Source organism: Serinus canaria, chromosome 8 (assembly GCF_022539315.1).
Source record: "Serinus canaria isolate serCan28SL12 chromosome 8, serCan2020, whole genome shotgun sequence".
NCBI lineage: Eukaryota > Metazoa > Chordata > Aves > Passeriformes > Fringillidae > Serinus > Serinus canaria.
In genome coordinates this window covers 8,275,843-8,298,291 of record NC_066322.1, presented here as the reverse complement: position 1 = coordinate 8,298,291, position 22,449 = coordinate 8,275,843, and the positions used below count along the sequence as shown (strand labels likewise).

General features: G+C 55.2%; 1 protein-coding gene and 1 long non-coding RNA gene across 2 annotated transcripts in view; both read left to right on the top strand.

Moving 5' to 3' along the window:
• LOC127059877 (uncharacterized) overlaps window positions 1-22,449 on the top strand; it is a 281,096-nt gene that overhangs the window by 31,178 nt on the left and 227,469 nt on the right. The window lies entirely within an intron of this gene.
• FOXD2 (forkhead box D2) lies at window positions 11,151-13,607 on the top strand. Its single transcript, XM_030226586.2, is given in 3 exon segments — window positions 11,151-11,993; window positions 11,996-12,045; window positions 12,047-13,607. Coding segments are annotated over 3 exon segments (1,338 nt in total). The 5' UTR covers window positions 11,151-11,203; the 3' UTR covers window positions 12,545-13,607.

Below are 22,449 nucleotides of genomic sequence, written 5' to 3'. Positions count from 1 at the left end.
AGTGGGACCGGCTGAGGTTGGCTTTACCCGGTGATAATGAGATTTTAACGAATTAGCATCTGGGAGTCAGCGCTGCCCAAGCTCCGGGATACAGCTCGGGGTGCCGGGGATCGACCACCACTTCTGTTACGTTATGCTTAGATCCTTTACATTCGGAAAGTTCCTGCAAGGACAGGAGCAAGTGATGGAGCCGCTGTGTTTATACAGGACAAGAATAACGCCGCGCTGCCCTCCGCCGCTTTACTCCAGGGCGGTAACGCCGCGGCGGGGGGCGGCAGGGGCGACACGGCCTCGAGTGACAGCCGGCGTGCTCAGGCCAACACTGACCTCCAGCGGAAAGCCCTGGGAAGCCGCTCCCGGCTCCCGGGGGGTGCTCAGCACGTACCGGCAGCATCCCGGCTCTGGAGGTGCTGTTCACTGCTGCCGGGGATCAGGACATCGGGAGTTTTGGGGTGCGGTGGGATGAGACACAGGGGAGTTTGTTCGGGGAGGGCTGGATACAACCTCCGGGCTTAAAACACCAGTTATCACTTGGGGAGGTCTCAAAGGGAAAGGGTTTCTCTGGCTATACCTTCTTTTGCCCTTTTCCTAAGCCATTGCTGGGCACAGGATACAGGATTGGGCTGTCCCCTGCAGTAGTTCTTCTCCCTAGAGTGAAAACAGGGAAAGGAGAGGAGGCACAGTGAGAATCTGCGTCCTTGGTGGAAGGGGAGGGGTTGGTGATGACAGATCACTCCTCTGCAGCAGCCAGGCTCATTGGCAGCCTGACTTTGTGTTTGAAATGTGCTGCACGATGGTTGAATGGCAGAGCTGGGGGCTGGCCTGGCTCTTAACAGCACCCAAAGTGCCAGACAAAGCAGCAGAGCCTAAGCACTGGCAGCACAACACCTACAAGCTCCTGGGAGAGATCTGGGATGAAGTCATTTCACAGCCTTTGTACTGTGGTTGCTGAAGCGGTTCCTCTGCAGCAGTCGGGTTTATGAATGCAATGAATCTACTGTGCCATGCCAGCACCAGCAAGCAGCTCTGGCTTGTGGCAGCTCAGGGTGTTGCATGGAGAAAAGGGGCACCTGAGCCACTCATACACCTGGGAAAAATTCATTTTCCTTTTGCATCAGCACTGCTGAGCCAAAGGCTGCAGGGTGTGACCTCTGCAGAGAATGGGCCCGATGGTCTCAGACACTTTGGGTGCTTTCCATCTGCACCAGAGTCCTCTCACCTTGTTTTTTAAACTCTCCTGCTAATCAGGTGTTGGAAACCAAATTTAATCTGTGGACCCATTTTCAGGAGGTTTCAAGTGATCTAATCTGGCTGGACCAAATGGATCTCAAAAAGCACAAAATTGTCCAAGCCCACTGACCTCCCTGGCTCTTCACTCAGAGCAGGCCATGGGTTTCAGAAGAGGAATTAGTTCACCTGTGCAGGTCAGGCCAACCCAGGTCTTGGTTGTACTCTTTTCAGATGTTCTCTGCTTGAAAGGCAGGAGTCTGAGTAAAGCTAAGGGAACTCTGCTGTGCCTCATTATTTTCAGTTTCAGAAAGATGCTTACATGGAGCTGTAACTCCCTCCTGAGAGCATCCCATCCAGCACTCCTCTGTAACAGAAATGTGTTTACCCATGGGAAAGCAGGATGCCAAGCCAATCTCATCGTCCAGTGCCTTCACCCTCAAGAAATCATAAGTTTTGCCATCCCAAAGACACAGTTAGGAGGGAGCATTTTCTTGCCAGACCCCAAACATCCCAGCAGAGCTTCGTGTTCCCTAGAGGTGGCTAAACCGGCCACTTGGTCAAGATGCTCCGTTCTGGTCGCCATGGAAGCGATGGGAGTGGGCTGTGGTTTCACCTCCTGCACTGTGGGCAGCACCCACGAGGTGGCAACCAGGTGACAGCCAGCCAGGCCCTGTGGCCCATCCTCGGCTCTCCTGCCCAGACCCCACCAGCCACAGACCCTCTCCAAGCCGCATTTGCTCCTGCCTGGTTACTTATTGTTAGGTTTTCCACAGTGTTGGTTTAAGCACGTATCCATCCTCCCCCGGCTCCAAGCCCTTTCTTTCCAGGCTGTCTGCTGCTTGGATTCTCCCCAGCTGATGCTCACCCTCTAAGTATAATTGCAATACAAAGTAGTTTCAGAATAGCATGCAATAGTGGCTAATTATTTGGAACAATTATACATAACAAAGACAGAGCCAAGCAGCAAGAGGGCTTAATTGTCTGGCCAAGCATGAAATAGCACAGGATTATCGCTCACAGGGGGAGGGGAGGCAACAGAGGAGAATTGCCCCATAGAATAGGCAAGAATCCAGCCTGCTCTGGAAGACAAAGTTTATTGAAGAACTTGAAAATTCCCTGTTGAAGCATCTTCTGAGATGGCAGAGAAGACATGAAAAGGATAATGACCCAGAATATGGGCTTAAGGCACAAATCCCTCCACTGACAGACTCCAGGCCTGCAGGCGCTTAAGAACATGCTTAAATTTTAAGCACATGAATAGTCCCCTTTGACGGCTCACGTGCTTAGAGTTAAGCTCAGGCATAAGTGTTTGTAGGATTGGAGCCCAGATTTTTATTGCAGCTAGGCTCTTCTCGGTAATGACAGGAAATAGGAGATGTATGAAGTTCAGGAGCTCCCAGGGCAGTGCCATGAAATGCTTTGCTCCATGTAAGTGACAAGAACCTGCAGTGAGCCACGGACACATCCACACATCCACGGACACATTCTTCCCTCTCTGCCATGGAGCTGGGGGAGAGAACAACAACTGTGTAGTGGTGAGAGCAGCATCTCCGAGTCATGAGTGGAGCCTGAGTCCACAGGTGAGAAGGTGTGGAGTTTTTCAAATGGAAAAAGATGACCATTCAAACCTAAAAAGTGCTGCTGGAGTTCAGCCTTACTTGAGAGCATCAGAGAGCGACACGTTGGAGACCTTCTGAGATGGTGTGGAAGATGAGAATAATTTTCAGTAAAAGTGATGAAAATAGATATAAAAAATCCTGTAGAATATGAACAAATCAGTGCAATAGCAGCTTCTCTTCAAACAATCCCTGCTGAAGCATGCACCTGCTTTTTTCTGCAGAATAAGGTTTCTCTCATGCGAGATCTTTCCTGCTCTTTCTCCATCTCTGAAGGTTTTGGTTTTTGCAAGGCTTCCCATTTTTACAAGACAGCTGCCTGCTGGGGAGTAGCACTTGTCCCTCTGCTTGAACCTAGATCACTGTTTTTCAATTGTCTTTAGGGCTGGAAGAGTTTGTTTTTATTAGTGGTACAACAGCCTTGTGCTGGTGACTGCAGATGTGCTGTAGTGGAGGCGGTAGAAAGAGAGAAAGGTGTGGGATACAGATGCTGTGAGGTTCAGTGGGCTGACTGAGCACAGGAGCTGTGGATGTCCCATGTCCCAGACCTACAACCATGCCTGAAGCTTTGGGTGAGGGTGCCCATGCCAGCAGCACCATGTGAGAGCAGTCCGGACTCGGGAAGCAGCTGTGGAGGAGATTTTTCTTTGGGAAAAATGACTGGACATGTGGATCTGCCCCACAGGAGACCAGGCCCCCCTCCCCACTGTAGACTGTGCTCTGCACACCCCTGTCAGCTCCCCAAGGGCTCCACAGGGATGTGCTCCACAGGGTGGGAGCTGCTGGTGGAGGAGGTGGCCGCACCACTGCCTCCCTTACTGCACCCGGGGCCTCAGCTGTGCCTTGGCCATCGGCACCGCGGGTCCAGCCGCTGCTGGCAGCCACTGGAGGGCATTATCTGGTCCATCCTGCCTCCTCTTCGGGCCCTGTGTGCCCCTCCCTGCCTTTCCCAGGCACCGACCGAAACACCCACATCGCCTTTTTCTCCTTTGCCCATAGAAGGCAGGGAAGGGGGGCTCGGCAGCTGACAGCACCTCTGGGCAGGGGTCAGGCCAGCTGGTGTGCCAGTGTGGGCTGGGATGTCCCTCGAGCACTCCCAAACCACCCCGATGCCTCAGTGCATCACCAGCCTGCCACGACGTGCCTGTGCAGCAGCTCAGAGCAGCAAGGCACGGGTGGAGGATTTTCTCTGAAGCCAGAGGTTAATTATGCTTTATTGGATAATTTTCAGCTGCCAGTGCTGGCAGTAAAAGGGATTTCCTCTAGATGGCACGCTTATCTCTGCACTGGAGGGAAGCCCACCAGCCTGCATCCCCGCAGGACCCCAGCCATGTATTTTCAGGGAACGTTTAACTTATGTCCTCTTATAGCACAATTTGAGTGCTCAATAGCTAGACTATATAAAAGCCTGGAAAATGGTAATAAGAAAAGGCATTTCATATTGAGCACTGCTGGGATCCAGTTAGCTGGGTGATGCTAAATATCCATCTTGAAGAAATCATAGAAATTTCCAAGTAACATAAAGCCAGATGTGAAACATCAGCCTTTCCTTCATCAGCCCTCAGTGTTGCTTCTTCCATGTGAGTGATCCATTTTCCTCTTCCCAGCAAGAGTAGGCAGCAATTTACCTGCAGTAAGTGCAAGAAGTGGGGATGTGTGTGTATATGAAGCCTCAACACCCCCAGAGTGGCTGGATTAATTTTAATCTGTGTCTTGATAGGTTTCCCCTCTCTTGCCCCTGTGCAGCTCAGGCTAGCAATTTCTTCCAGTGGTTTGAAGAAAGGAACTGAAGTTCACACCCATCTGGAGCTGAGATTCACCCTTCTGTGCAAGTCGAGCCACAATATTAAAGTGGTGCAGTTTAGTAATTTTTCCACCTGACAGCCCTTTACTAAATAAGGGGAGAAGGTTAAGGGGTTTGGTTCTGCCTCTGCTTCTCTGCATGTGTGAGATGCCTCTCATCTCTTCCCATACTTTAGGTTGCAACTCTTTCTCTCTGTTTATTCAACTCCTTCCCAAGATGGGAACAGGGAAAAGGAGCACTGTGCTATATTTCTGTGCAATCTTATATAAGGTCAAGATGCAAAATGTATTTATGAAGCTCTTTGTGAGGCAGCTCCATAGATATCAGCATGTTCATGCAGGGCTGATTTTTCCGAAGGATACAGATGGACCAGGATCTGATTTCCAGCTGGAGATTGCTGGATGCTTCCACAAAGACTCCTATCCCCAGCCTTTTTCTACATGGAAAAAAAAAAAAAACCTAACAAAAAACCCTAAAACCTTTTTATACTGATATATACTATATACTATAAACTATGTTCCAGTAATTTTCCACCTTCTCTGTCATTCCCTCCTTTGAAGGCCCTCTCTGTATTGCTTCTGGCACCCAAGTTGAAGGTCCTCAACTGGCACTTTGGCAGAAGTGGACTTTTGTGATCTCAATGGGTGAGGTGGGCATGAGCTGCTGAAATGCTGAATGCAGAAAACTCAGCATCAGGGATTTCCTGGACAAGTTTGGCATGATCAGATGCTAACATGGAAAACCTGGATTCAGAAACCTCATCATGAGTTTCTAAATCCTTGTGGGTCTGGCCATTTATTCAGGTTCTTGCACTGGTGCGCCCACTTTTGGAAAATCTGATTCCCTCCCACATATATTTCTCACCTCCCAAAAAACCCCTGAAAATCCTTCCTTCTATTTTCAGGGGATTTTGGAAAGAATGAAGTGATTTAGCAGGCTTGTTTTCACAGGGATATTTTTCCTTGTGTGGTAGGCACAGTTACCAGGCTGTTCTATACACACTGCCATGTGCCAGAGCATAATTGCCTTCCACGTGCATTGGCCTTTGGCTAATGTGTTTTTTATGGCAACCAGGAGAGCTGACTTTGGTGAGTCTCAAAAGTGCACCTGGTGGTTTATGGCTTGAAAATGCTGCGTTCCTCTGACTCATGTAAGTGTGTTTATCTCTTTTCATGTCAGATTGATGAAGAAGGGTATGAAAAAAGGGCTTAGAGTAAGTCAGAGTTAATCAGTTGAGTGTTAAGCTGTGTATGAGCTTGCAGAGTGGGTTCCAAACCCACATGGGATGGGATTTGTTATGAAGAAAGAGCAGGAGGCAAAGTTTTGGAACTGCAAGCTCAAAACTAAGGTCTTAAAGTCAGGTCATAGCACTTAAATGAACGTGTTTTTACCATGTTTCCCACTCGTTTGAGGAACAGAAAAGACAGGGATAATTGTGCTCCAAAGTTTAATGGGGGCTCAGCCCTGCAAAGAGGGTTCCTGGGAAAAGCCTTCATTAAAATCCAGGCCTTTTTTGGTGTGGATTTTGAGACACCTACATTTGAAAAGTCGAGTCAACAAACCCGAGCTGTCCAACATCTGAACGCTGCAGGGATGGATATTGGCACTTGGCTCCGGGGGTTTTCAATCTGGGAATTTCATGTATCTCTCACTATGTGTCACCACCATTCCCAATGACCTCCCTGTGCTGGGAGCTCGTGGTGTGCAGGCTGAAAACTGATCTTTGCAGCTGGGAGTTGACAGTGAGGGGCTGGAAAAAGGGCTGAACTGCAGGAAGCACTGAAGGTCTGAGCCTTGGATATGGGAAGAAGAGAAATAATATCAAAGGAAATCACATAAGTGGAAAAAGAGCCCCCTGGGGCAGCCCAGGCAGCAGCAGGTCTGTCTTGTTCATGATTTCAGAGAAGTTAGAGGTCAGCCAAGCTTGATAACGAGGTAATAAAGAAAAATCCATCACTGAGCCTTGGGGGACTTGTAGATGCGGTTCTCATCAGAATAAACGAATTTAGATGCTGCTCGGCAGAAGCAACAAGAACGATTATGGATCACAAACCCAGCAGATCATCTGGAAGGGTGTGGGAGCAACGTCGCCTGGGCTGGAGCTGAACTTTCCACAATTCTCAAGAGCTTCACCTCCCGGGGCTTCCCCCCACTAAACCCCCGCGCCGGGAGATGCTCTATGGGTGGGCATGGCCGGTGCCAGGGCAGGAGCAGCGATCGCACCCTGCGCTGCTCCGGGCTCCGCGTTCTGCCCTCCGGGTACACCCCCACCCAATAACGCTCTGGGCGGACGGTCAGGGCAACAGTTTTTCCCTGTGAGGGGAAAAAAAACAACAAAGGAAAAAAAAAAAAAAAGGTGCCCGGTCGTTGTGGCCAATTTTGCAGCTTTGAGGATCTCCGACCCGGACGGAGACACTGGGACACCCAGGGGGAAAACTTCGGCCGTGTGGATTCCACCTGCTGAAGCCGTCAGCAGGGCATCAAACACCGATCCCACACGCCTGGATCAAACACCTCATTAAGGCAGGCGGGAAAGACAATGAAAATAATTTAAATTAAGAGGAAAAAAATCATAATGATAGGTTGATGGCCTTTATTCTTTTATTCTTTCCCTAATTTTGAGACTTTTTGAGACTCTCTCCACTCCAGCAGCACTCATCCCCACGCACGTTTGATTCCACAATTTAACGTGAAATGGAAAGCACAGTTGGGTTCAAACGGGAAGCGAGGCTGTCTGTAAGGAAATACTGCAGAGAGGAGAGCAGAAAAATTAAAAATCTGCCCAAGGAAAAATGCTTCCCTCCCAGCCCAGCCTAGCATGAGCGTGGCTCAGCGGGGCGATGACAAAGCAATCTTTTCGTGTAGATCAACAGGGTTTTTCTTTCGGGAGACCACATCATTTCTTAGCCCGGCGCACATTAAAAAGCGCCCGCCGCTCCGTGTGTGGATGCTCGGCCGGGAGTGCGTGTGTGAGCGTGTGCGTGTGTGCGTGCGTGTGCGTGTGCGTGTGTGTGTGTGTGTGTGTGTGTGTGTGTGTGTCTGTGTGTGTGTGTGTGCACCGTGTCTGGGATCCGACCATCTGGTTTGTTTCAGTCCAGGGTTTCCCGTTTCTAAATCATCTCGGGACGGATGTAGTTTAGGTACTTTTTCTCGTTTTGATTTGTTTCTGCAGCCGATCTTGCGTGGCAAAGCCGAGGCTGAGACCGACTCGGCGAACAGAAGCCGTTCGGAGACACAGAGAGCGGGATTCATTCACTCTCGTTCCATTGTGGATCATCCCCCACTTAAACGGGGACCATAATGTGCCTTGAAACGGGCAGAAATCGTGTCGCTGCCGGGTGACCGGGACACGCTGCTTCTCGAGCTGCGGCGCTCGGGGTGCGCGATGCTGAGCGGCAGAGCCAGGTCCGAGCGGGAGCAGGACAAGGCACCGGCCGCAAACCATCAGCAGCTCCTCGGATCAACCCTTCTCGCCTCCCCCGTACATTTTCCACCTCATCGGGGTCCCCATGACCATAATTATAGCAGCAAGCGGCTCCACCCGAGTTCTGCGTTGCTGTGGGCTCCCCCCGAGGTCTGCCCACCTCTGCAGACAGGGGGAGAGCCGGCAGCAGGAGCAGGGCAGGGTGGGCAGGGAGTACACCCACATCTGATTTACTTCGGGCCGTGAGGACCAGCCAGCGGACGGAGCGATCGGGAGGCAGCTGCCCCACGACCGGGGACGTGGGGGGTGGCCGAGCATCTTCTCCCCCGAGCATCCCCCGGGCGGTGTCCCTTACCCCCGGCCGCTCTCAGCGCGTCACTTTGCTGCCCCCCCCCAGCCCTCCCCTTCGCCACCCTGCAGAGGCACAAGGCGCAGCTCTCGGCGGTTCCTCGCTGCCATGAAATGCACCAAGTGGAAATTCAATCGCCCCGTTGTGTGTGTGGTCGAAATCTCTGGCAGCTGCTTCGGAATTTTTTATGACACTTTCGTTTATGTAGGGGAGGCATAACTATTATTTTACTTAATAAAAATGGAAAGCGGCTCCGGTCTTTTCCCTCTCCGCTCTCTTCCATTTGTTCTTCCCATCGCTATTCCACCGGGCTGATGAACGGAGAGTTTAAACAATGCTGGTAGTAAAGATGCGGCATCTTTGAGGCATTTCTCCGTGTTAGACAATTATGTGTACTTCTATATATGAAAAATAATATATCGGGAAAAGAAAGAAAATAACTCAAGATATAGTTGAATATATACACGCAAACTTATGAGACGGAGATATATGTGTATGTGCTGTGAATACAGGTTAGGAACATCGAAGAAGTACAAAAGTGAAAGCTCATGAAAGCTCCCCCAGAGCTGAGACGCACCCGCGGGACAGACTTCCCACCTTCCCGAGAAACTCTCAGCACGTTTTCCCCTCTACTCTTCCCCTCCGATCGACAAATTCTTCCCGATGTCCGCGCTGGCGGCGAGGAAGGAGGATGAGACCGACTCCGCGCAGAGGCTCCGGCTCTGAAATCGCTGCTTGCACTGGAGATGTGCGGACGGAGGCGTCCGCTTCTGCCCTCTCCTCGGGGTCCCACCGAATTCGCCGAGCCTGTGCTCCGAGTCGTTAGGGCTTGAGTAATTGTGACCGGCATTTGGAAACGGGGCCGCGCAGCTGTTTGGCCCGGCTCCCCGGTATTAGTGCTGGAGATTTTATCACCAAATGCTCGCACCTGTTAACGGCAGAGCCTGGCAATTCATCACCGCAGATTCTCACACTGCCGAACGTGGCCCTGGTGGGGGGGACATCTCCTCATGGTACCCCCTTGGAGGAGCCCATCCCCTTCCTCCCTCCCTAAGCAACCTCCCACGGGAAAGCCTCCGTGTTTGCGGAGCCTCCAAGGGAAAAAATCAAACCAAACCAAAACCTAACAGCGCGAGCGCGGTTCAAAGCGTCCGCGACACACAGGGACAACCTGCTGTCACAGCCACCTACGGGCCATGGGCTGGGCAGCTTCAGCCGTGGACGTACTCCCCGGACTGCGCCAGGGAAGTGCAAGAGGGGCAGCGGGGCTTTGCCACCCGCGGGGACACTGCGGTGGCTCCCGGGCCCCTCGTGTGCCTCTGTTTAGCAGGAATTTCTCCCGCTTCGCCTGCAGCCCGCGACAAGGAGGGTGTCTGCTGCCCACCACCTCCTCCTGCCTGCCGTCAGGGAAGCGGAGGCAGGAGAGCGGCAGGCAGGAGATCCCGGGGCCGCAGAATATTCCTTCCCCTTCCCGAGGGGTTCTTGGGGCCCGGCCGGGCCGCCTCGGAAAGTGGTACCCGGCCGGGCCAGCCGCGCCGGGCGGGGATGCGGGACTCGGGAGCGGTCCCAGCACCCCGCGGACAAGCACAGCTTTCGCTTTGGTTCTTGCTCGCGGGGGGAGAGGCTCGGCAGAGCGCGGCTCCTCGCCCTCCGGCCCGCACCTGCCGGGCGCAGCATCCCTTCCGTGGGAGCCCTCGGAGGAGGCGGGTTTCCAGGCAGGGTGCTCCGGCCGCCGTGACGTGTCGGTGACGCGTGTAAGCGCGTGGAGAAGGGGAGCGGAGATCCCCAAATTCACAGGACCCCTCAAAGGGACCCAAGGCTCGATCCCGGCGGAGTTAGGGTCCCTGTCGGAGAGGCTGCGGGCGCTCTGCAGCTCATCCCCCAGCTTCGGGGATGGCCAGCCCTCCTGGGGAGGACGGACCCTCCGCGGACCCCCGGCCCGAGGAAGGCGACCGGCGCATCGCGCAGAAATGGGGTCTGAGAGCCTCCAGCACCGTGGGGCGCTTGGGGCGGGGAGGGGCGTTATCCAGCGTCGATCGCCCCCCTCCTACGGCAGCCGGCTCCAGACAAGCCGGGGGCATCCGAGCGCCAGGGGAGCGGGCAGAGCTTTTCCTCGAAAGCATCTCGGGCGGGGGACCCGCTCCCCGGGGACTGGGCCGGGCAGTCCCTCATCGTGCCCCGTGGGGACTGCGGCGGGCGCCACGTGATGCCGGGGCGGCCGTATAAAGGCCTGGGGAGCGCTGGCAGCAGACGCAGTGTGGGAGCGTTTCCACCGGGTCCCAGCTCGGGAGGGGTGGGGAGGGGGGAGCCGCCTTCCCCACTTCTGCCCTCCCCCCTCCCTCTTCCCCTGCCCCTCCCTTCCCCCTCCCCCTCCCTCCCCCCAACCAGACAAGGAGCCGTCATAAAACCCACTTTTCTTTTTTTTTTTTTAACCTTCCCCCCTTCTTTTTATTTTTTTTTTCAATTTCTCTCTTTTTATTATCATTATCACCATTATTTATTATCGCTGCTCCCAAGCGCCCGGCCCACGGGCGCTCCCGTCCCCCCGCCCCCGCCCCGCGCCCCCTCCGCCGCCCCTCCCTCCGCAGCCACCACCCCGCAGCCAGCACCGCGGCCCCGCCAGCAGCGGCGCGGCGAGCGGGGCGCGGAGCGGAGCGGCGGCGCCGGGGCGCGGAGTCCCAGCGGCGGCCGCAGCCCTCCGGCACGGCCCCGGGCCCATCCCGGGAGCCGCCGCTAGGTGGGGGGGGGAGCCCGGCCCCGGCCGCCCCGGCCGCACAACAATGACTTTGGGCAGCAGCGGCGGCGGCGGCTGCGGGATCATGTCCGAGCGCTCCCCGGAGGAAGAGCCGCTCTCCGAGGTGGAGGACGCGGATATCGACGTGGTGGGCCCGCCCCAGGATGGGGGCAAGTACAGCGAGGAGGAGGAGGACGAGGACGAGGAGGAGGAGGACGAGGAGGACGGCGGCGATCCGCTGGGGCTGGCGCTGCCGCGGAGCGGGGCCGCCAAGGCGCGCATGGGGGGGTCCCCGGAGCGGCTGTCCCCCGCCGGCGGCTCGGAGCCGGCCTGCGCCCGCGGCGCCGCGCCCGGGGAGAAGGCGCCCGCGGGCGGCGGCGGTGGCGGCGGCGCGGGAGGGAAGAACCCGCTGGTGAAGCCGCCCTACTCCTACATCGCCCTCATCACCATGGCCATCCTGCAGAGCCCCAAGAAGAGGCTAACGCTGAGCGAGATCTGCGAGTTCATCAGCGGGCGCTTCCCGTACTACCGGGAGAAGTTCCCCGCCTGGCAGAACAGCATCCGCCACAACCTCTCCCTCAACGACTGCTTCGTCAAGATCCCCCGGGAGCCCGGCAACCCGGGCAAGGGCAACTACTGGACGCTGGACCCCGAGTCCGCCGACATGTTCGACAACGGGAGCTTCCTGCGGCGGAGGAAGCGCTTCAAGCGGCAGCAGCAGCTGCACCCGCCGCACCCCGAGCTGCTGCTGCGGGCCGGGGCCGCCGACCCCGCCGCCTTCCTGCCCGGCTTCGCCTACGGACCTTACGGCTACAACTACGGCCTGCAGCTCCAGGGTTACCCCCACCACCACCACCACCATCCCGGTGGCGGAGGCGGCGGCGCCGCGGGCGCCTTCCCCTTCCCGGCGCCGCACTGCCCGTTACCGGCTCCGCCGCCTCCCGCTGCCGCCTCCGTCTTCTCCGCCGCCTCGGGGCTGCCCTCCTTCCTGGGCGGCGAGCTGAACTGCAGGAAGTCCTTCTACCACCCCCAGCTGAGCCCCACCGCCCTGCCCGCCGCCCTCCTCCAGACCCTCAAGCCGGACCCCTCGCCCGCCGGCGGCGGCGGCGGCGGCAGCGGCGGCACCAACCACCCCTCCCGGCCCTCTTTTTCCATAGACAACATCATCGGGGGGGCCGTGCCCCCGCCGCCCAGCACCAACCCCAGCGTCGCGCCCGCCGCGCCCTACCCCGCCGGCCAGGCGGGCCCCCCGGCGCAGGTCCTGGCCGTGCTCAGCCCCGCCTTGGCCCCGGCACAGCCCCAGGTCAGCCTGGCACACGAGCCGCTCCTCCAGCCGGCCCAGAACTTTTCCAGTAAAATCACAACCCTCAGCAGCTGTCATTTTTAAAGTGTACTGGGGACTGGGGAAGGGGAGGGGGATGGGGGGAGAGTCGCGAAGCAAACGGCCCCTTTCCAGCTCTCCCCCACTCCTCCGAAACTGCTCCCCTTCCCTCTCCCCGTGTCCCCCCCATCTCCTCCTGTTGTGTTTTAAGGTAGGAAATATTTCCTTTTTTTTTTTTTTTTTTTTAATTTTTACTTAATTTCCAGGCTCAGTGGCATCCAGATCTGTTTGTCTCTCTTTGCTCGGAAAAAAAAAAAAAAATTCAACAAATCGGGAGGGCGGGAGGAGGGAAAGAATAACACGATTTGGTCCTACAAGCGCCAAAGCGTATTTATAAAGTGGCCGTAACATAGGCTGGGACCTAGGCTGGTGGAACACGCAACGTCTTGTGAGGGGCGGAGGGGGGGGCATGTGAAGAACGAAACTGTGTTAGGGTCGGAAATGTTTCCTTTGAGAGGTGCGGGTTTTTCCGCGGGGGTCCCCCAGATCGCCTGGGAAAGCGGCCAGGGGAGTTGCGGACGCCCCCGGTCGCAGCGAGCCCGTTTTCGTTCCTGCAAGTCTCTGTGCCGGGTGGTTTTGCCATGTGTGTCTGTCTCTCCCCTGCTCTCAAAGAAAATGTCTTAATGGTCCGATCTTATTTTTAGTTTCTTTGAAGCTTCGGGTTTGGTTTTAAAAGGCACTGTTTAAGGTTTCTTTGTTTTTAAGAAGATGAAAAGTCGGTGAAACTCAGGACTGCGGTTTCTTTTTTTTCTTTCATTTTTTTTCCCCCAATTAGACATTCAAATGCACGTTTAAAAGAAAATCGGATCAGTCAGGAAGTTTGGAGAATTCCCATACTATTTTTTTTTAAATCCCCGTTTTCCCACCCCCTCCGTGCGTGGGTTTTTTGGTGTATTGGTAATTATTTGTATATAGATTATTTGGGAGCTAATGAGCAGAGTCCAGTTAACTCTTCACTGGTTGTGCATCCGTCATATCTATTTTATTGAGAGAATCTGTGAATAATTTGATGTGGAAAAGGCAACAGAATTTTGTCCACCGTTGGTGTAAATTAATAAATGTTTGTGACCTGGTTAAAAAAAAAACCACAACAATCCAAATCGTTCTTTGCGATGTCCTTTGTCACGCTGAGAGCCGAGAGTCCCGCTCGGGCCTCGGGGAAGCCCGAGGCTCCCAACCTGGGGCCGGCGACAGCCGCGCGTTCGGCAGGGGCTGAGCAGCCCCTCCACGGCCGGGCGCGCAGCCTGCGCGGGGCTGCTCCGCGCCGCCCCCTGCCCAGCGCCGCGGGCTGCCACACCGCCCGGGCCCGGTGCCGGGCCCCGCTGGAGATCCACGGGCCGGCAAGCATAAAGATCCCCGGATTTTTTTTTTTTTTTTTAATAATTTTAATTTTTATTTCTTGGATTTTGGTATCTCCCAGGGAAAAAAGATACCCAAAGCAAAAGCAAGCAAACAACAACAAAACAACAACAAAAAAACCCCAAACAAAACCAAAACCAAAAAATACCCCGCTTGTTTTCAGGGGGAAGGAGGTGGTGGCCGGGAAAAAGTCTCCCTTCTTCACCCCCTCCACCCCCCCCCCCACCTCCTTTTATTTTGTTTGGAAAAGTTGACACATGAGAAAATAAGTTGGAGGGTTTCCCCCCCGCATACACGTCCCCCTCGGGCCTGCAGTATCTGAATGACCGAATGAAACTTGATCTCTACCTAAATTTTGCAACAACTTACAAAGTAAATAAACATCTTAAAGCGATCCCTTCTCTTCCAAACTTCTCTACCCCCCTTCCAATTTATTTTTTTCAGGGACCAAACGTGGCTCTTTGGTTTGCTTGTTGGCAGGGACCCTGATCGAAAGAATCGAGGCCTTTCTGACCGGGCAGCCAGCTGAAGGAGAAGGAGAAAAAAAGAAAGAAAAGCTGAGCCGTACGAGGCAGGGAGCGGGGACGGAGCTGGTCCCCGGGCAGCGGGGCTTTGTGCGGGGCCCTCCGGGGCTCAGGCAGGAGCAGGAGCCGCACGGTGTGCGCCGGCGAGCAGGGGGGGGATCGGCTTTTCTTTTCTCTTCCCCCACCCATCCCTTTTTTATCCCCCCTCGGCTGCCCCTGTCTGTGCCACCTCGAACCTCCGCGCAGTTTGTTGATGTTGTTCCTGAACGTGCCGCCTCCCCGCAGCGAGCGGTCTCACATCTCGCCTTCACACACATTTGCTTTTGAAAAGCGATCTTCGTGTCCGGCACTTGGTTGTCTCCCTTTCATGTCCAGCTCCTACAAAAGGGGCTACAAGACTCGACATGGGAGAAAAGAGGAGGCCAATGAATCTATTTTCCAGATTGCCAAGCACATGGTTGGAAATTGAAGGGGCTTTTGTAGCATTTCCCCTTCCTCCCTCCCTCCACTCTCCTTTTCTTTTGCTTGTGTGCAAATTGTTCAATTGCTCTGGCAGGGGTGTTCCTGACAAGCTCATTACTAGAAGGTGCCAGACCCCTCCTCTCCCTCTCCCCCGAAGTCTTTGATGAAGTTAAAATGCGCTGATAGCTGCTCTCGGGGCTATCTTTGTTCAGCCTCTTTTAATAACCGAGCCTGCTTTGAGGAGACGGGATCCGAGGGAAGAAAGCGATGTGCAGCGAGGCTGGGCGGTGGTGGTGTGCCTGGCTGAAGGGGGGCCGGTTATTTTAATATAAAGTAGCGATTTTTAATAATTTTTGGCCTGTTTGTTTGTGAAGCGCAGGAGGAAAAGGAGCCAAGGGTACCAGGAGCGGATAAGAAATGGCAGTGGATGCCCGGAGGGATGAAGGAGGCGTGTGGCCCCTGCAGTCCCGCCGGTGCAATGGGTTCTCCAAGTTGGTGGTCTCGGGGCTTGAAGGGATAGAGGGGGGTCCTCTGCAGGGAAGCGGTGTTTCCCTGGAGAGCCCCCTGCCCCCACACGCTCAGGAGAGGGGGATCGGGGGGGGTCTCTGGGACTGGGACACCTTTTCCCGGCTCCGTTCGTCTCCTTTTGCTTTACGGAGTCATTGTGGATTTTTAAGCCTCGGTCGCCGGACAGGATTGAAGCTGAACTGACTTGGGGAGCGTGGGATTCCCCCCCTTAAAGTGGTACCCACGCAGGAAGGACCTGCGGGGGCTGCGTCTGCAAGCGCCGTCGAGGTTTTATTTTGGGGGGAAGAACCCCAAGCGTCTCTAACATTAGAATTTGCCCCATTCCCTGAATTTCCCCCAAGCACCGCAGCTCGTGCCGTGCCCCGATCAGTCTCACGCCGCCTGCAAGTGTCTGCGTGGCTCGGGGAGGGTCGGCGGGGCGCCCCCGGGATCCGGCTCTGCCCGTCCACAGGAGTGGGGGGCGGCGGGGAAGGACCCGGGGGTCTCCCCTGGATCCGGAATGCCCTGGCCGGGCTCGGTGCGGGGTTTTCACTAGAAATTTTGCCTCGGCTAGGCGGGACGGATAATGGCCCCTAATTACGGGGCTGGCTGGCTCCGCGGCCCCGATCTTCACGGGACGTTATTTTTAAGCGTTCAGCGAGGATCATTTTTCACGCCTCGCTGCCTAAAGGAGGGTTTTATTTATTTATTGGAGGGGAGGCGAGGACGACACCAGCAATAACCGAGCACTGAAAGGAAAATAATTAGCTGTTGCAGTCGCTGCTTGGGAGTCCCTGGCCAAAAAGGCGACTTAGCATTTCCCTTTTCCTCTCCTCCCGTGCGTAGGCTCTGTAGCCCAGGTTCTCGAGGCTGCTTTCGGGAGTTGGTTTTGTCAGTGCTAAACCCCGGGCAAAACCCTCCAGGAGCCCGATCCTTTTCTGCACGTTTGGGTTTTTTTTTTTTTTCCCACTTCTCCCTTTCGGATAGGCGGCTGTTTCTGAGTAGGACCAGGGGGGTGCAGATTTTCCTGCCTTGCTTTTGGCTTTGGTCATGCATTCATGGAGATTTTCCTTCTCTTTTTTTTTTTTTTTTTTTTTTTTTCCCCTAATGTGCTCCCACTCCTCTGCTTTCTATATGTCAGATGAAAGGCTTGTAGCAAAATCGCGACGCTCTCTGCGCAGTTACTCCGCGGCGGATTTCCGTGTGTGCGCAGCCCGGGAGAGGCGGAAAACGGGGGATTCTCCTCGGGTTTGTCGGGGCGGGATAAAACGATCCTGCGCCGGAATATCCCCGTCGGGACCACAGCGGGAGGGCTGCGTGTGTGTAATTTCTTTCTCTGCTTTCGCTTAACTAAGCCCGTGTTAAGTGGTGCGGATCCCGAGGAGGGAAGCGAGCGGCCCTTCCCTCGCCCGCTGCGGGCTGTGGGTGCGGGACCCCGGCCCGACCGGCCCCGCTGCGCCGCCCGCTCGGCCCTCACCCCCTGCCTCTTCCCCTGGCACCTTCTGCTTTCCATTACTGCTGATTTGGAGAATTAGGAAAGGTCAAGATCTTATTCCTTTCTCCGGTAGTATTTTTTGTTTTCTCTTTCTAGTTTCTCTCAGCCCTGAACAAAAATAATTCATCCTGGATTATAAAAACCACCTTAGGACATCAAGAACATCTTTTCCAATAGTTTGATCCTTCCTCCAGGACTGCCCTGGCCTTTCCTTGTGACTGCGCAAAAACTCCCGTTTTCACGGTGAATTTAGGGTTTAATAATAACGTCCAATCTCCCTGTGCCCCAGTGCCCGACCTGAAAATTTTGCCTTCCAGCATTTTCTTTCCCTCCCCATCTCTCTTTTTGTTTCTTTCCTTCCCCGAGCAGAACGTAGAGAAACGAGATGTTAAAAAAAAAAAAATTAAAAATCCCGTTTTCCGATCTGGAGAGGGCAGGAAGAGCTGTTGGCTCAGCCGCGGGAAAATTGCTTTGGAAATAAATTGGTGCTTTTGAATTCTCCTGGAGATGTTCGCGGTAGGTCAGGGACCTGTGCTCGCCCCTGTGTCCGTCTGTCAGGCGAGGAGAGGGGCAGGGGCTCCGCGCTCTGCCCTCACCTCCAGGACTACGGCTCGTCTGACCTTCTTCCTCTTCATCGCCTTTTATTTATCATCCGCTCTTTTTTCACTTTTTATTTCTTCTTTGAAATTTCCCATCTTCTTTCTTTCTTCCATTCTTTCCTTCTTTCTATAATTATTTTCCTCTTTCTTTCGTTATCTTTCTTTCGCCTTTTCCTTCTTTCACTGGTCTAATTCTTTCTTTCTTTCTTTCTTTCTTTCTTTCTTTCTTTCTTTCTTCTTTCTTTCTTCTTTCTTTCTTTCTTTCTTCTTTCTTTCTTTCTTTCTCTATTTTTCTCTTACCTTTTCCTCATTTTCTGTCTCCCCCCCGTTAAATTTCTTTGTGTTTTGGTTTTTTCCTCCTTCCCCTCTTTAACCATTTTATTTTGGTTTGGTTTTCTCTCTTTCTCGCTCTTTTCTTTTTCGTCTTACTCCCTTTTTATTTTTCTTTTCCTCTCTCTTTTGCTCTTACCCTTTCTAACGATTTTTCTTTTTATTTTTCTATTTATTTTGCTCCCACTCTCTTTCTTCTTCCTTTCATCTTTCTCCTTTTCTTTTTTCCTCCCTTTTCTCTCGCTGTCTGTCTCTCCTGCTTCACCCACTTCTCCTGGGGTTTATCGAGGGCCGCTTTCCCACTCTGTCCAGACTTCCAGCTGCGTCCACCCCCGGGAATCTCTCTCTTGGCCTCAGAGAGGGGAGTCTCCCCTCCTTTGAACCAGGAGCGGTTCCGATGGGCGCTCCTCCGGGCTCAGTGCTTCCCCTGCCTGTGCCCGGTGGGCTGCGGGGCAGCTCAGGGCGAGTTTTTGGAGCGGGGGACCCTGGAGCCCACGCCCCACACCCCTTCCACCGGCCCGCCGGTGCCTTCACCGGGGAGGTCGCTCCGGGACGCGCCGGCCCATGCGGGGTTTCAGGGCTGAGCGTGCGCCGGTGTGGCTCCCCCCTGGATGGGGGATCGTGTGCGGCACCAATTCGCACTTTATTAATTTCTTAAATGAGGTGTACACTGGCACCGCAAGCCCGTGGCAGCAACAGGTGACGCTGAGATCCAGGACGAGACAAAACCTGCTCGCGGCAGGGTTTTGTCCGCGCTTTTCCGATCCTTCCTCATCGTTCGGATGCTAATGATATCCTCGGGTGAATGGTACCGGGATGCGCCCCGGGATGGCCCGGGAAGGGGCTCAGCCCCACTGGGCAGCCGGTACCGAGTAGCCTGGAGCCCGGCGGCCTTTCCCGGCCGCGGACCGACGGGATTCCTGCTTCCCAAGCGCCCTGGCTGCCCGCATCCCTTCCCCTGGGATCCGGTGAATTGGGTTCACGGGTATGGCGTGAACCACACTCATCCCTCCCTGCCACTGCAGCATGAAACCTGCAAGGGATACAATCTCCCCGACGAGAGGTCGGCAGGGAGACCCAAGGGGTGTAATGAGTTTGTCCGTCAGATTTTCCATGGGAGATTTCGTGTCCGTGCCTTGGGATCTGTCTCATGGCCGGTTTAGTGGTGTTTCTCCCGCCCTCGATCCTTTCTGGTTACCGAGGCTCGGACTCCATGACGCAGGGTGGCAGAGAAGCGCTCTTCGGGGGCGTCTTTATCCGTTTCATTCATATTTCGTTTTCCCTGCTTTAACTGGGCTTTTAAATGAAATTAGATTCCTCTTTCGTCAGTACCGCGGGTTTGAAACGGCTTGAAACAACACCGGCCATTTCTTTCACTTTCACAAAAATTCCCAGATACATCACTTTTCCTCGCCGAAGGAGGCGAGTGGAGAGCACTCGGAAAGCCCACGGATGAGCCCCGGCTCACCCCCCGCCCTCGCAAATCACTCTTCAGCCGTGAGAGAGAGCCTTCTGCGGGGCACACGATCGCCTTTCATTCCAGCTGCACTCCCTGCAAAGTCCGTGGGAATTTTCCCCCCACCCGGACGAGATTAGCTGGGCCCCCCCCCCATAATGTCCACCCATCAGCCCTCGACAGAGGGAGAGGGGAGACAGAGGACAAGACCTCGGGAGTGGGGACACTCAGCCGGGTGGGAGCGGAGCCGTGCTGGGGGCCGGACCCCGACGGACCGGGGATGGAGGTGCCGCCGTTTACTCTTTAAATTGACACAAACCAAACAGAGAAGGAAAAACTTGCCCTCTTTGCGCATGGCGCCGAAAAATTTCAGGGTTCAGCCAGACAAGCCCCCTCGCCTCGGACCGCGGGTCCCCTTCCGCGGCAGGCCCCCGTGGGGTGCGTAGGGGCAAGGGGAGCGAAATGGGAATCAGCCAGTTGGGCAGTGCCGACCCCTTCCCTTCGGCCTCCAGCGCCCCTGCGATCTCCTCTTTCTGGGAGAGAAACGTGGCCACAAAATAAAGGCAACAAAAGGAGCGCACAGGGCTCGGACGAAGGAGCCGGGGCCGGGCAGGATGCAGAGCCGAGCACCCACCGGCGGCCTGGGGACATGTGGGGGCAATCCCTTCCCATGGAGAGCAGAGTCTCCCAGAGGCTCTCCCCCAACGCACCTTCCCACCCCTAACCGTCTGAGACTTCACCCGTGTTATTTCTAAAATGCACTTTTCTTCCCCCCCATTTTTTTCCCTCTCTCCTATTTAATTGCTTCTCTTGCAAAACCAGAGGCCGCTGCCACCTAACGCGGCACTGAAATCCACGTCTTCTCTGTGATTTACAACCCAAATCCCAATCCCATGACCTTTCTCTTCGCCCCCCCGCCCCGGGTCCCCCACCCTCGGTCATGTGGGACACGAGTAAATTTAACCACCCTAGTGGAAAGGCCTCCCTTCAGCAGTTCTCCCTAGAAGCCCGAGACGTTTCACAAGGAGGTTAATTTCTGTTTCCCACCTTTCTCTCTCTTTTCTCCTTCTTTTTAACTAGGTTTTAATTTCCTTTTCTCCCCTGTCCCATGAGGCTGCCATCTCTCCTCAGACATTCTCCTACTCTGTGCATGTCTTTCAATGAGTCCCTGCCAAGAGGGTCACTTCAGAGGGACGTTTTTGACGGCTCTGCAGCTCAGGAGATCGTCAAAAAGAACATTTCTGGCCTCCCTGGAGCGGGAGCGAGCTGAGCCCAGGCTGTGTCCCCAGCAACCTCTGCTATCCCGGGGGTCCCCTCCGGCCGCAGGGTGGAGGGTCCCACACCCACGGAGCCGGACACGTATCTGGGACAGGGACCCCTCTTGGCCCTGCGGTAGGGGACACTCGACCGCGGCCTCCTCTCCGTCTCTCCCGCGGTTCCGGCCGGTCCCTTCTCATCTCGGCTGCTTCTCCCCCCCACAGCTCCTGTGGGGCGACTCCTCCTGTCCCCCCGTGTCCTCGTATCCCCCCGGGAACGGCGACTGCCACCACGGCCCGCCCCGGCCGGCCCAAAGCCCAGCCCGAGAGCGTTTTCCAGCAGCAGCCAGAGGTGGGAAACTCTGTCCAAGCTGCGGGGTGGTCCCCGCATCCCACCCTCGCCATCTCTGCTGAGATGGCAGCGTAGAGGTTGGCAGCGTAGAGGTTGTGCGGGGGAGGGAGGCAGCTCCGGAGGGTCGGGCAGCCCTCGGGAGGCCGGGCCCAGCCGTGCCCTCAGACCCTGCAGCCCCCGGGCCTGCCCCACCTGCCACGGGCGCTCCGAGGGGGCAGTTCGGAGCATCCCCCGGTGTAGCCCTGTCCCTGGGCGGACATTCGGCGTGCTGCGAGTGTCGCTGCCGCAGCTCAGCCGTCGGGGCCGGCCGGAGGAAGCCGCTCCTCCGCCGCAAACCGCGTGTGAACCGGCTGCGGGCGGCGCCGCTTCGGGTTGCGCTGAATTCTTCTCCCTCCACCCTCTCCTGTTTTTTTTTTTTTTTTTAATTTTTTCGGCGTTGCCAACAGCGAACACGTTTCCCTTTCTTCCCGGAGTGGCGATTTAGCCCAACCGCAGGCAGGTGTTGGGCACATTTTGGTGGAGGCAACGAAACCACGGCTCTGAGTGGAGCTGTCAGGTCTTTCCACTCTGTCCTTGCTCGGCAAACTCTCGCTCACGGGCTCACATGGGGAAAAAAGGCGAGAAATTGATAGAATTTATTCGTTTCCCGACCTCACTGAGAGATCGGGAAAAATATTCTGGAAAGCGTCACTGAAATCCTGCAAGGCTCGATTTCAGGCGCTGCTATCAGCTGTCGACGAGATAAAACGGGCAGTATTTCTGTCTTATACGGAAATCAAACTTATGGAGTCTCCCGCCAGACCAAGATGATATTATAGTCGATATCCCCAGAATTTTCCTTCTGTTTTTGCACTATATTCCTTGGTCGCACTTATTTACGTGCTTGGGACAGACAGCAAAGAAATATTCATCGAGAGGGAAGGGCGTCTTGTGATAATCGGAAACAGGGGTCCTTTTTTAAAACATCTTTTCTGGCACCAAAGTTCCTGGGAAAAAAAAACCAAAAAAAAAAAAAACCAAACCCAGAAAACACCGTAGCAGAACCGATGAGAAATAATAAAGGCAAATTAATCGGAAACGAAGGTTTCCCGGAAAACCAAGAGGCGCAAAGCGGATTTCCAGCGCGGGGCCGGGCCGAGGGAGAGGCTCTCACCGCCCAACCCACAGGTGCCTCGGCGGGGCTTTAGAACCTTTAGGTTTGTACCCTTTTTCCCGCTCCCGCCCAGTGCTCGCAGCAGGGATGGATCCCTGCTTCCCAGCCCCTGGCTCCGCTCGCCCTTCCCGCCTGGAAATCGCGCACTTTGGTCATTTTCGCCTCCCGCGGGCGAGAGGGCTCCGCCGCATTTCGGGGCTTCCCTCGGCCGCGTTCTCTGGGAAGGTTTGATACAAACCAACCTCCCGCCACACACAGTTTGTTTTCCGCTGGGTGCCCGTGTTATTTCCCGGGCTGCCCCGACGGGACGGTGCGGAATTTTGCCGTGTTGCTGCCGGTTTTTAAAGGAGGGAGAAGAGGGGAGGGGGGTGGGGGGGGGCGGCGGCTGCCGCCTCTATTTTAATGTCATTATAGTTGC